We start from the raw sequence: 12760 nt of genomic DNA, 5'->3' as shown, positions 1-12760 counted from the left end.
ACACACGCACAGAGACACACACACAGACATACACACACACACACACACACACACAGACACACACACACACAGACATACACACACAGACAGACACACACACACAGACACACACACACAGACACACTATTTATTTATATATGTCTTCATCAAACTCATCTTTTTTTTACTCTTTTTCTCCCCAGATGAGAAGAATGGGCAGCTGACCTCGCGTCCGCCCGGCACCCCGACCCGGCAAAACTCCCGACGTTCGGAAGGAGGCGGGGACCGGGGAGAGAAGTGTGAGCGTGGTGACGCAGGGATAGGGGGCAGCGGGAGCGTGCTTCAGAGGAAGGGCTCGGGCAAAGACAAGACCAGACTCCTTTCCTCCAACGGGACACAGTCTCAGCCCTGAGGGAACATTGTGGAAACAGACATCAACAGAACAAGATAGGGCAGACCGTTAGAGAGGGATGACATTAGAGAACAACACAGACAAAACCCCCTCAGACTACCACTACCGCCATCACCACTACCACCGTCACATCTACCGAACCACCTGACCCAGCAATCATCATCACAAACCACTGCTTCAACCTGAAACAGGCCCGACCAGATAGTTGGCCACCAAGATAGAAGAAAGAAAAGAGAGGACGAGAGGAAAACGCAGTGTCACTCATGGACTTGCTTCAGAAGAGAAGCCAAGATCAGAAAAATGTCTAAGTGTACATTTGAAGTACAACTCATCATGCAACTGTCAACAACAATATGGAGCCAGTAAAATAATCAGGAAGACTTATACGGGGAAAGGCAGGTCCCGAATGGTTAAAGGATAAATAGATTTTTTTTTTAAGTTATCCGGTCTACAACCAATAAGCTGAAAACCTTTGTGGAATTCCAGAAATAATAATTATAACAGCGTTTTCTAGTTGGCGTGGATCCACTTATAAGTTTGACCTAACATCGTTTTGGGGGGGGGGGGGGGGGGGGGGGGTCAGTGAGAGTGAAATATTACGGGTCAATTTAGTGGCGGTCGGGGAAACGGACAGTTTGGGTCCTTTCACCGGATTCTCAGTGACGATAAGTTACGAGAACAGAACAGAAACATGGTACAATTGAAGATAAGGGTGAGGAAGACTGCATCAAAATCAGAGTGACGCGTCCAATTGCATCTTTGCATCCAAGTCGCTCCAAAGACGTCAATACAGCCATTTGAACAAAATAAAGACAAATACCTGTTTATCTCCATAACTAAACACCACAATTGTCCTAAAATACAATTGAAACAAACTTATGAAAACCATCTTGCCTTGAAGTGAGGATTCAGCAAACGGATATCTCAACGGATATCACCCAAGTTGAAGAAAAAGAACGGACAAGGCATGGAAGAATGTCTCAAACCCCCCCCCCCCCACCACTACGACTGACATCTGGAACACGGAGAGACTTCAAGTAATTCGAATACTATGAATGGAACCCTCAGCAGGTCCTCAGAATGAGGTGCTCAGATGAAGATGTTGTGGTTCACAGGAAGTTACCGTCATTAGTTGTGTTCATTCCGAGAGGACTGGACCCAGCCCTTCACATCCATTATTGTCTTCGACAGAAAACAACCAACACCTCCCTCCCTTACGTTCCCAATATGGCCGACATGGGGCACTGAATGATGCGGCTTTTGAAAAGGCCCTAGACACCTAGACGGATTTGTTCTGTTAAGAGAGCAGAAAGAGGGAGGGAGGTGGAAAAGATCATTTCAAGAAACAAAAAGAGAGACTTTGTCTTAAGGATGACAGAGAGAAAGACATTGAAACTGCTGCAGAGGAAAGAAACAGACCACACACAAAAAGAATGAAATCCATTTTGTTTTTTGTTTCCTTTTTCCTTTTGTTTATGTGATTTGAGCGCAAATGAGTTGTTTGCCGCCAACAAAATGGAGGATAACGCTAACCAAGTGAATGTCAAAAATGAAGAAAAAAAAACACTATTGTAAAAGTATTTTATTTAATTCGTCATATATTTATTTAATATTTATTTATGTATTTAATTGTTGATTTATATATTGTAAATTGGAAAGGGAAGATGCTGACAAGAATAGAGGGGAAAGTTCTGTTGGAATATTGGAACAGCATTGAAACGGACAAAAATGGCTGCTTGCAGTTGAAACCAGATTGAACCGGCGTTTCCAGAGCAGGACAGAAAACAACCTCTTGTCCAATCATTCCTCAATGTTTTAGAAACCAATGCTGCAAAAATCCTTCCAGATCCTTTTTGATGTTGTGTCTTTATTGTTGATTTGTCTTTGTTTGGTAATAATGAAGATCATTTCCAGTTTTAAAGCAACAAAACAAAGCAAAAACAAAACACATTTTAAGAAATGAGCCAAGGATAGATTTGATGCTTTTGGGAATTTCTGGGATGGCAAAAAAAAAAAAAAAAATCTTCCATGAAGTAAATAAAAAATGATTGCATAGAAACTTGAAAAAGCAGAGGAGAGCAGGAAAGGGTGGGGGGGTAGTAATCTCCAATACCTTCTCTGTCACATTCTGCCTGAATGTTGTTACTTAAGAGTACAAAGATATGGACACGCCACATAAAAACACCGACTGAGGGCCCAACCCCACGTGCAGAACACAAACCGTATTCGCACACACACGCACAGACCCTTCAAAAACGGAAACCCTCCTGTTCTTTCAGAGAAAAAAACCCCAACAATTAAAAACTGGACCTTAACATTGGAACGCACTGTCCTAAAAGACACCAAACACATAGTGGTTTCCCCCTACCATCCCTTCGCCCTTGGCCACTGCCCCCCACTTCCTTCATTACGACCCCCCACGTACCCCTTCCCCTTGCACAGAGCACCAAAAGAAAGCGCAGGTTTTGTTCTAGTCCCTCCCTAGTCCCTCGTCATCAGTCGACACCTTGTTGTTTCATGCCACCGCCATTAAGCCCCTATTATCAGTCTCACCCTGCCTCACGTGACCGCTGTGACCACGATACAGTAACTGAGACTCACCGCGGCACGGCACTCCACGTCCCCATCAGCCATCATCACACTTCATATCAGTCCGAGTCAACACGCTGCTACCATAGCACACAACTCCTCGTACAGCAAACAGGGGCGGTTCTGTAGCTAGGAGACGTAGAACAGTAGGTTCTTGTAACTCTTTACTTAGCGTACTCTCTGTCTATTACGGCTGTACTGGATACTTCCCTGGTGTGAAACGGCCATTTACCATGAAATACGAAAAGAGTGGGAGGCAGTCTTCCTCTATTTCCTGACCTGGGGCTCGTCTTGCTCCCCTTCCAACACAGCAAAGAACACGATTATGGCTTGCTGACTTTTAGTAGCTCACCTCTCATTGTAGCTCACACCCTTCACTCAAGGCCTTTTGGCAGGAATCATGTACCCATTGTCCTAATATCGTGCCGACTCGAACCGTACTGTGCTGTCTTGGATATTTTCCTTTCACATTGTCCTTTCCAGCATGGCGGATGTGTAACCATGCTGGCCGAGCTAGTCTCGAGCTAGTCTTTTTACTGCATTAATATAGGTGGCATATGAATCCAGCACCGTCCTGCACAGAATAGTAGTTGTAAGAGTTTGCATAGCCAGGAATGAGTTTTGGCGCCTTAAGATGATGCGTACGGAGGGAGGTACATGCCTGTTATATTTGCCCGACCTGTCCGTTTGTGTGTCCTATTCCGAGCCCTCATCCTACTCCCCGCCACATTCTAATGCTACGTCAGGGGTCATGTGAATGGGAGCGATATGTGAATGGGAGCGATATGTGACACAAGACGACCCCACAGTCTTTCATTCTCCATTACCCTGTGCTTTAAACCAGAGAGGGATAGTGGGAGACAGCGTTATCCCTACCTTTTGTATAGGTGGGGTAGGCCTCTCCCTGCCTATTTCTGTTGCTCCACGTCTAAAAGAGTTTGGCTTCTATTGGTTTCAATTGGCGTTGTCGAGGCCAAAGGGCCTGGACGTTGCTGTTAGTGAGAGCTTTGACGCCCCGCCTAGGGGAAACTAGGGGGAAAACTGTCTGGAGATACAACTAGAGCGAAACCCTTCTTAGACATTATGTGTAAATAACCGTTCAAAGTAAATGATGGGATGCGGGGGAGAAGTTTGACCCCCATTGCGGGTGAATCTTACAACAAAAGGCCCCCTCTCTCTCCAACCAACTCAACCCCCTCCTTGCCCCCTTCCTACACCCTCATTATCTCTTTGTATCTCTTCTTGAACCCCCATCCTCTTATCCAGATGAAAATACCTCAACCCCAGCCCATCCTTATATAATCACACCCCTCCCCATGTGTCTGTCCATTGTATACAGTATGAAACCATGTCTTGATTCTTTATTCACCCTGTACTCACAATATGATTATTGTTGTCATCATTATTGATCATTCCAAGATTGTAAAACTGTTATTCCCCCCCCACTTCATACACAGTAGAACAAAACAATTCTTAAAAATTCAAAACAAAAATTTGGGGGAAAACAACATGATGAGGAGGATTAAATAAGAAATGTCTGTATTATATAAAAAATAAAAAATGAAAGTGCACTATTATGATTATTATTATTGCCTGTGATAAATAAAGAACAATAAACTACATCAGAAGTTAAGAAACTGCCTCAATTCCTACTCTTCTATTAATTAGGATTACTGACCATAAATTGTGCTCAACATCTGCATTGTCTTTAGCAAAAATAGTATTTAAAAAAAATATATATATTGCCAAATGTAGACTACACTGTGTAGCGACACGACAGATCCCGAGTCTGTTTTTTGGATGTGTAATATTGATTGATAATTTACTGTATTGACTCTATCGGTAAATGCGCTCGGAAAGGGTGTTCACTGCGTCCCATGTGACACACAAAAAAAGAGGCGGGGTTGTGAGAGTGATGTCATCCATGTATGTGGCTCTCTGGCGCCGCTGCCCACCTACTCCAGTCTGTTTTCACTGAGAGTGAAAGGAGTGGTTGGATGTAACAACAAAAAAAGAAGAGATTCGGTGTTTGAATAACTCCTTTGGGGTGCTTTTACGGCAAGACATTTCAAGACTAATACAGGTATTTCTATTACATTATTGTTTACTCGTTGTGGTTTTCCTTGGGCGTGGTTTTCAGTGCACTGCTGCTAGTTAGTGTGTTGACTTTTGTGTGTAGCGAGCGATGGATGTGCGATATTGAATGAACCCACCATTCGTTCCAAGGGACGCGGAACCAGGGTTGGGGAGTAACGGATTACATGTAAGGGATTACACAAAAAGGGTAACTGTAATCCGTTACCAGCAAAACTATTGTAATCGGATTACATATACTTTTGAAAAACTTGATGATTACTTCGGGGATTACTTTTCATTTCAGAAAGGATGTTGCGAAAAAGAATATTTGACACTTCTGTTTTCTCAATGACATTGAAATCAGCATTGAAAAAAGGTTTACATTTGGGCCAGGTTTACATTTGGGCCACCTGACCACAAGTCAGAGACCATTATGATGACACACCAAATGTGTTTGATGGATCGCTGGAAAAGAGTAGGCGCCGCTGCCCACCTGTGTAGGCCAAACTATCGTCATCCAAAGATTATCCAATTTGAATAAACACTTGGAGGCAGCAGTCTACGATGACAGCAGTCTACGGCGCATTTTTAAATATTTGAACCTTTATTTTAACTAGGCAAGTCAGTTAAGAACAAATTCTAATTTACAATGACGGCCTACCGGAGAACAGTGGGTTAACTGCCTTGTTCAGGGGCAGAACGACAGATTTTTACCTTGTCTGCTCGGGGATTCGATCCAGCAAAGCTTTAACCACTAGGCTACCTGCCGTCCCAATGTGAATCACAATGCCTCCCATTTAGCTATTTGTGCCTTTTTAAACTGTTGCATATTATCAAGATATCAAAGTGTCACCATCAAAAAGGTAAATAATAGGCCTATAGCAAATGGCATTCATTGTTCACATGTAAATAGCACTTTTCAGTAGTGCATGCCATTCCATGAGGGCAGCATTTATTTTTCAGTCCTCCATGAAAACAAAATCGTAAACAACAGAGTAGGGCTGGCTAATAAGTCCTTCGTTTTGAGGTTATTCTCAGGTAAAGCAATTTTGCTCATCTATACTTCCATATTCCCAAATCCTCCTCTTGAAGATCACGGCATGACTGGAATTCTGATAGACCTTGGTTTTTAATGTGAAGTTATCATTTAATCATACTAGTATATGTAGTAAAAAGTGGTGGGTTAGAAGAAGTCTACATAACCAACCCATAAAAACAAACTTTAACATTGATTTATCCTGCAATAGATGTCGTTCAATTGGTAACATACATGTTTGTCTTCTTCTAATGCCTCTTAAGGGGAAAGTAAATCTAAAAGTAACTGAATGTAATCAGATTACATTACTGAGTTTGGGTCATTCAGAAGTTCCATTACTGGCTACCACTTTGGACATGTAACTGTGATGGATTACATTTAGAAAGTAACCTATCCAACCCTGCGTGGAACATAACAGTTTCTGATGAATATACGATACAGTAATTAAAAAATATATTTTATCCCAATGGAACAGTAGTCTACTTTGTCAGTGCATCATGAGTGTTGCATGTTTTTGGACCTCTAACAGCCAGGTGAAAGAATTTATAGAGTCGTTAGGTAAAAACATAACTTTTAATTGCTTTGTTATAGGCCTACTTTTCATTTGTCTAAGTGGGCCTGTAATATATGGCTCCTTAAGTAAAAAATACTTTAAAGTACTAAAGTATTTTTTTTGTGTACCTGTACTTTACTTTACTATTTATATTTTTGAATACTTTTACTCTTACTCTACATTACTGAAGAAAATCATGTATTTTTTATTCCATACATTTTCCCTGACACCCAAAAACACTCGTTACATGTTGAGTGTTTAACAGGACAGGAAAACGGTCAAATTCACGCACTTATCAAGAGAACATCCCTGATCATCCCTACTGCCTCTGATCTGGCCGACTCACTAAACACATGCTTTGTTTGTAAATGATGTCTGTGCCCCTGGCTATCTGTAAAAAAAAATGCTTATATATTTTTACATTCATGCCATCTGATTTGCTTAATATAAGGAATTTGAAATGATTTATACTTTTGATAGTATAAGTATATTTTAACAATTACACTTTTGATACTTAAGTATATTTAAAACCAAATACTTTTAGACTTTTACTCAAGTAGCATTTTACTGGGTGACTTTTACATTTACTTGAGTTCTTTACTTTTGCTCAAGTTTGACAATTGAGTGTTTTTTTCCACCACTGTTTGCAACAAGTTTTTTTGTTGTTGGCTAAAACATATGATAATTCCCTAGTTTGTAGGAATGTTGCATACGATTAGACTATTGGCTACAAGTAGGCTAGGGCCTAAGTAGACCTGTAGTTTTCCTGTAGAAACGTCATAATGTAACCGAGATGTCTTTGCTGATAGACCTACACACAGGCAGGAAGTGGATGGGTGACTGTTTAGCCCTAAATGGTCAAATAAATCTTACCTTGGCTTACATGTCGTGCACAATTCATGTCACTGCAATCAGATATAGGTGGAGAAAGTAGACCTATCCTTTATATTCTGTATAATACAAATCTACACACACAGACAGTTAATTAGTTAATTGATTTCATTGATTATCAATTAACATGCGGTATAAACAACTGAATGTGCGTGCACTACATGTTCCCGCTGTTTTAGAGTCTGCGCTTTGTTATTCGCTTTGTAATTCGTTAACATTGCGTAATTGTACCATCGCGTTCACGTGCAAGTGAACTCCCAGAGCGAGTTCTTTCCTTTCTCCCAATGATCACGCCAAACCTGCTTTACCACATACTATTTCATTTCCAAGACGCCCGTTTGCAGGTTACTGAGTGCAAAGGTTATTTGTCAACTTGAAACTTGTTTCACCACCTTGTGAGGAACGTAGCCTACTCAATAGTTGTATTTCCATAGTTTCACTCAGTGCTGTTCTCATGTAAAGCTTTTAAGACCCCACCTAGAGAGCTATAGCTGGAGGGCTATACACAACGTATTGAACCAGTGTTCTCTGAAGCTATCCCCAGTGACTTTGCGAATGTAGACTAATAACTCAGTAACTCATCTGGATTGTTTGCACGCTGTAGAAATTAATGTTTGAACCTGTTCAGGATTTGTGGATGCAGGGCAGGCATGTAGTCTCACTTGCAGAGAGGAGAGGGAGTCTTTCACTTGGAGAGGAGCGGGAGGCATGGCAGCTGCCTTTACCCTGAGCATGGAAGACTCTTACTCTGAACAACAATCCTCTCCTTCATTGTCACAATACCTCGATTGTTGTTATTCTCTGTATGTGTGTGTCACTTGCACATTCTTTGTGTATTTCTGACTGTGTGCACACCTCTACATTTTGTGTGTGTGTGTGTGTGTGTGTGTGCGCGCGCATGGATTCTTTGTAATTTACTGTGTCACGTAGTTTAAACACCCACTCTTTCAATCTCTTTCAATCTCTCTCTCTCTCAATCTCTCTCGCTCTTGCTCTTCTTACTTCCTCTCTCTCTCTTCCTCTCGATCTTCTTACTTCCTCGCTCTCTCTCTCTTTCTCTCGCTCTTCTTACTGTCCCTTTCTCTCTGGTTGTGAGAGCGACATATGGGAAGAGAAAGAGAGAGATGCAAGCCCCATCAGAGTGAAGGGAGAAGTATGCATGGCTCATTCCAACACATATTCTCTCTCTCTCGCTCTCTCGCTCTGAGCTACTCTAGCTCTGAGCTACTCTAGCAAGTGACTTTGCAAGCTAGCTCAGTGCTGCCCTCTCTCATTGAGTTGCCCAAGTTGAAGGCCAACGGGGTACTGGAGGCTGGTCAACCATCACATCCTGGGTCAATGTTGTGTGTGTCAGTGTGTACATGGCAGGGGTGTGTGTGTGTGTGCGTGTGTGTGTGTGTGTGTGTGTGTGTGTGTGTCAGTGTGTAGCTATTACAACTGGAATCGGTTCAGTCACGTTGGTATGATGTGAACCGTCACACAACAGTGGCAAGCTGTACCAGTGAACTTTACCCCTTGTTGTGTGTGTGTGTGCGTGCCCCCACACATCTCTGCATTTTTTTTTTCACGGCACAGTTACAGTATCGGCTACACTTATAGCTTTGACGTTTGGAAATGTTCCAGTTCAACCATGTGAGGAATGACCGAGACTAGAACTGAACCGACAGGTAGTCATGTAGACCTAATGTACCCAGGTTCCTTATGTAGATCTGAAAGTATTGGATAATAGACTAATACTGAACAGCGGCACATTGCCGTTCACCAAAACTTGATTCAATCAGTGAGCACTTGATTGAACATGCCAATGTTTTTTCTTTCTCTTCGTTAAAGGTTGTGACATTACCAGCATCACAACATTATTTTAGACGGCAAAAATGTAATCACGGAGCTGACCAAACTCTTTTCTTCCTTTAAAAACCTGCTGCATGTAAAATAGTGTGCTCTATAAGCTTGGAAAATAAATACATGCGACTGTGGATGACAACATAATGGTATTTGTTTCCAACATCAGGGCTGTTTTCCTAATGAAGTTACATCCGCTTCGTGTTTTGTTTCCTAACAAGTATCGAGATGCTTGGTATCGTCCCGAACCCTATTGGATAGATGCTAATATTATGGTTGAAATGTCACAGACAGATCGTCTCATCTGTGGATTGTTATTGTCAGGGGACTCAATTGACGTCGCCCTGTTGTTTCCTATGTGAGGTCTCAGTGGCGCATTTGAACATCGAAAAGTGTCGTTTTAGCATGTCACCATCTTGCTTCGTGGAGGAGTTTTTGGAAATGTTACTACTCCAGGAAGTGACTTTGCAGGCTAGCTCAGTGCTGCCCTCTCTCATTGAGTAGCCCAAGTTGAAGGCCAACAGGGTACTGCAGGCTGCAAATAAACATTATAACTTCTTCTGTATGCGATTTAAAAAAGAATATGGTGAAGTAGAAGCAAGTATTGGTATGACATTTTTTTTTTATTAAATAAAAAATAAATCCATGAATATTGACCACTATGACTGTCATACTCTCATTGACTATAATGGGGAATCCTGCTTTCTGAATACATTGTCTGCAGTACCCCGGTCCGGCTTGGAACTTGAAGATGTAGACCAGGGCTCTCCTACCCTGTTCCTGGAGAGCTACCTTCCTGTAGGTTTTCAATCCAACCCCAGTTGTAATTAAACTGATTCAGCTTGGAGTGAAAAACAGTGTTGGAGTGAAAAACCTAGAGGACAGTAGATCTCTGGGAACAGGGTTGGAGTGAAACCTAGAGGACAGTAGATCTCTGGGAACAGGGTTGGAGTGAAACCTAGAGGACAGTAGATCTCTGGGAACAGGGTTGGAGAGCCCTGAGGTAGACCATCAGTACAATATTTTATGCAACTGTATGGTCCTGTTTCTATAGTTGATGGTGCTGTAGTTGTAACTGTAACGTTTCCTGTTTAATAGATGATTGTATGTGACTCTGGTCCTGTTTCCGTAGCGATGGCAGAGGCCCACCAGGCAGTGGCGTTCCAGTTCACCATCACCCCCGAGGGGATCGACCTGCGCCTTTCCTACCAGGCCCTGTCCCAGATCTACCTCTCTGGCCTGCGCTCCTGGAAGAAGAGGATCAGCCGCATGAGGGTAAAGAAGGACCAAGGGGGGGGAGAGGGTAGTTGTGGGGTGTGTGTGTGTGTTTGATAACAAAATGGTGCAGGGGCAACTTTGCAGTATTTTCTTAGTGTGTGTTACTTCTTACAATATTTGCTCAGAACGTACCTTGTGTTATTACCTACAGCCACTTTACAACAGGAGTATAGCCTGCCTGGCTGGCATGGAAATGAACCACGGAAAACACGTCCTCCATTTGCTATTTACGTGCATAGATGACATGTATTTTCCCCCCTCCTTAAAACCTGTCAAGGCGATCCCCGAGGGGAACTCCACCCCCCCATTCAGCTGAAAAGGTGGCGCAGGGAATTCAAAAATATTCTTTCGAAATATTTAACTTTCACACATTAAGTCCAATACCTCAAATGAAAGATAAACATCTTGTTCATCCACCCATCATGTCCGATTTTAAAATGTTTTACAGCGAAAACACAAGATATATTTATGTTAGACCAAATTTTTCCAGCCAAAGATAGTCACAAAAGCAGGATTAGAGATAAAATGAATCACTAACCTTTTGAAAATCTTAATCAGATGACGCTCATATAACATGTTACACAATACATTTATGTTTTGTTCGATAATATGCATATTTATATCCACAAATCTCAGTTTACATTGACGCCATGTTCAGAAATGCCTCCAAAATATCCGGAGGAATTATAGAAAGCTACGCCAGATAACAGAAATACTCATCATAAACTTTGACTAAAGATACATGTTCTACATATAATTAAAGATACACTGGTTCTTAATGCAACCGCTGTGTCAGATTATTTAAAAACGTTACGGAAAAAGCCTACCATGCAATAATCTGAGACAGCGCTCAGACGTAAAAGTATTTCTCCGCCATGTTGGAGTCAACAGAAATATGAAATTACATCATAAATATTCCCTTACCTTTGATGATCTTTAATCAGAATGCAGTGCAAGGAGTCCTAGTTCCACAATAAATCGTTGTTTTGTTCCATAATGTCCAATACTAGTGTCCAATTAGCTGCATTTGCTACCACTTTCAGCTCACGTGCCCAAAAACTGACGCTGGTCCAGGACAACTCGCACAAAAACTTCAAAAAGATATATTCCAGGTTGAATAAACTGGTCAAACTAAGTAGAGAATCAATCTTCAGGATGTTATTTTCATATATATCCAATAACATTCCAACCGGATCATACGTTTTCAGCTGCAGCCAAATGGAACGACGGTGGCACCCACAGAGAAATGCGCCACAGGGAAATTACATTCTGCCAAGACAGTGACTATTTCCCCTCCCACATGAAAATCAGTCAATCCGGAAAATTTAAAGAGTGCAGTCGCAAAACCATCAAGCGCTATGATGAAACTGGCCCTCATGAGGACCGCCACAGGAAATGAAGACCCAGAGTTACCTCTGCTGCAGAGGATAAGTTCATTAGAGTTAACTGCACCTCTGATTGCAGCCCAAATAAATGCAAAACAGAGTTCAAGGAACAGACATCTCAACGTTATCTGTTCAGAGGAGACTGCATGAATCAGGCCTTCATGGTCGAATTGCTGCAAAGAAACCACTACTAATGGACACCATTAAGAAGAAGAGACTTGCTTGGGCCAAGAAACGCGAGCAATGGACATTAGACCGGTGGATATCTGTCCTTTGGTCTGATGAGTCCAAATTTGAGTTTTTTTTGTCTTTGTGAGATGCAGAGTAAGTGAACGGATGATCTCTGCATGTGTGGTTCCCACCGTGAAGCATGGAGGAGGTGTGATGGTGCTTTTCTGGTGACACTGTCTGTGATTTATTTAGAATTCAAGGCACACTTAACCAGCATGGCTACCACAACATTCTGCAGCGATACACTATCCCATCTGCTTTTGTTCTTAGTGGGACTATCATTTGTTTTTCAACAGGACAATGACCCAACACACCTCCCAGGTGGGGTAAGGGATATTGACCAAGGAGAGTGATGGAGTATTGCATCAGATGACCTGGCCTCCACAATGGTTTGGGATGAGTTGGACTGCAGATTGAAGGAAAAGCAGCCAACAAGTGTTCAGCATATGTGGGAACTCCTTCAAGACTGTTAGAAAAGCATTCCAGGT

At 42.1% G+C, this 12760-nt stretch overlaps 2 protein-coding genes across 5 annotated transcripts in view; both read left to right on the top strand.

The window, feature by feature from the left end:
- The window catches only part of LOC109891877 (serine/threonine-protein kinase BRSK2-like), a 38040-nt gene extending 33423 nt beyond the window's left edge, over positions 1 to 4617 (top strand). For all 3 annotated transcript variants that reach the window (XM_031827136.1, XM_031827135.1, XM_031827134.1), the window contains exon 19: positions 183 to 4617. In XM_031827136.1, the coding sequence (XP_031682996.1) occupies positions 183 to 391 (209 nt within the window). In that variant the 3' untranslated portion in view covers positions 392 to 4617. The remainder of the gene's footprint in view (positions 1 to 182) is intronic.
- A 285-nt stretch (positions 4618 to 4902) lies between these two features.
- cpt1a2b (carnitine palmitoyltransferase 1A2b) overlaps positions 4903 to 12760 on the top strand; it is a 62152-nt gene continuing 54294 nt past the window's right edge. The window contains exons 1-2 of one of the 2 annotated variants that reach the window (XM_020486221.2): positions 4903 to 5063; positions 10511 to 10653. In XM_020486221.2, the coding sequence (XP_020341810.1) occupies positions 10513 to 10653 (141 nt within the window). In that variant the 5' untranslated portion in view covers positions 4903 to 5063; positions 10511 to 10512. The remainder of the gene's footprint in view (positions 5064 to 10510; positions 10654 to 12760) is intronic. The other variant, XM_020486220.2, reaches the window with a different exon arrangement.

This window comes from Oncorhynchus kisutch, linkage group LG6 (assembly GCF_002021735.2).
Source record: "Oncorhynchus kisutch isolate 150728-3 linkage group LG6, Okis_V2, whole genome shotgun sequence".
Classification (NCBI taxonomy): Eukaryota; Metazoa; Chordata; class Actinopteri; order Salmoniformes; family Salmonidae; genus Oncorhynchus; species Oncorhynchus kisutch.
The sequence above is the reverse complement of the archived record's forward strand: the minus strand, read 5'-3'. Positions and strand labels throughout refer to the sequence as shown.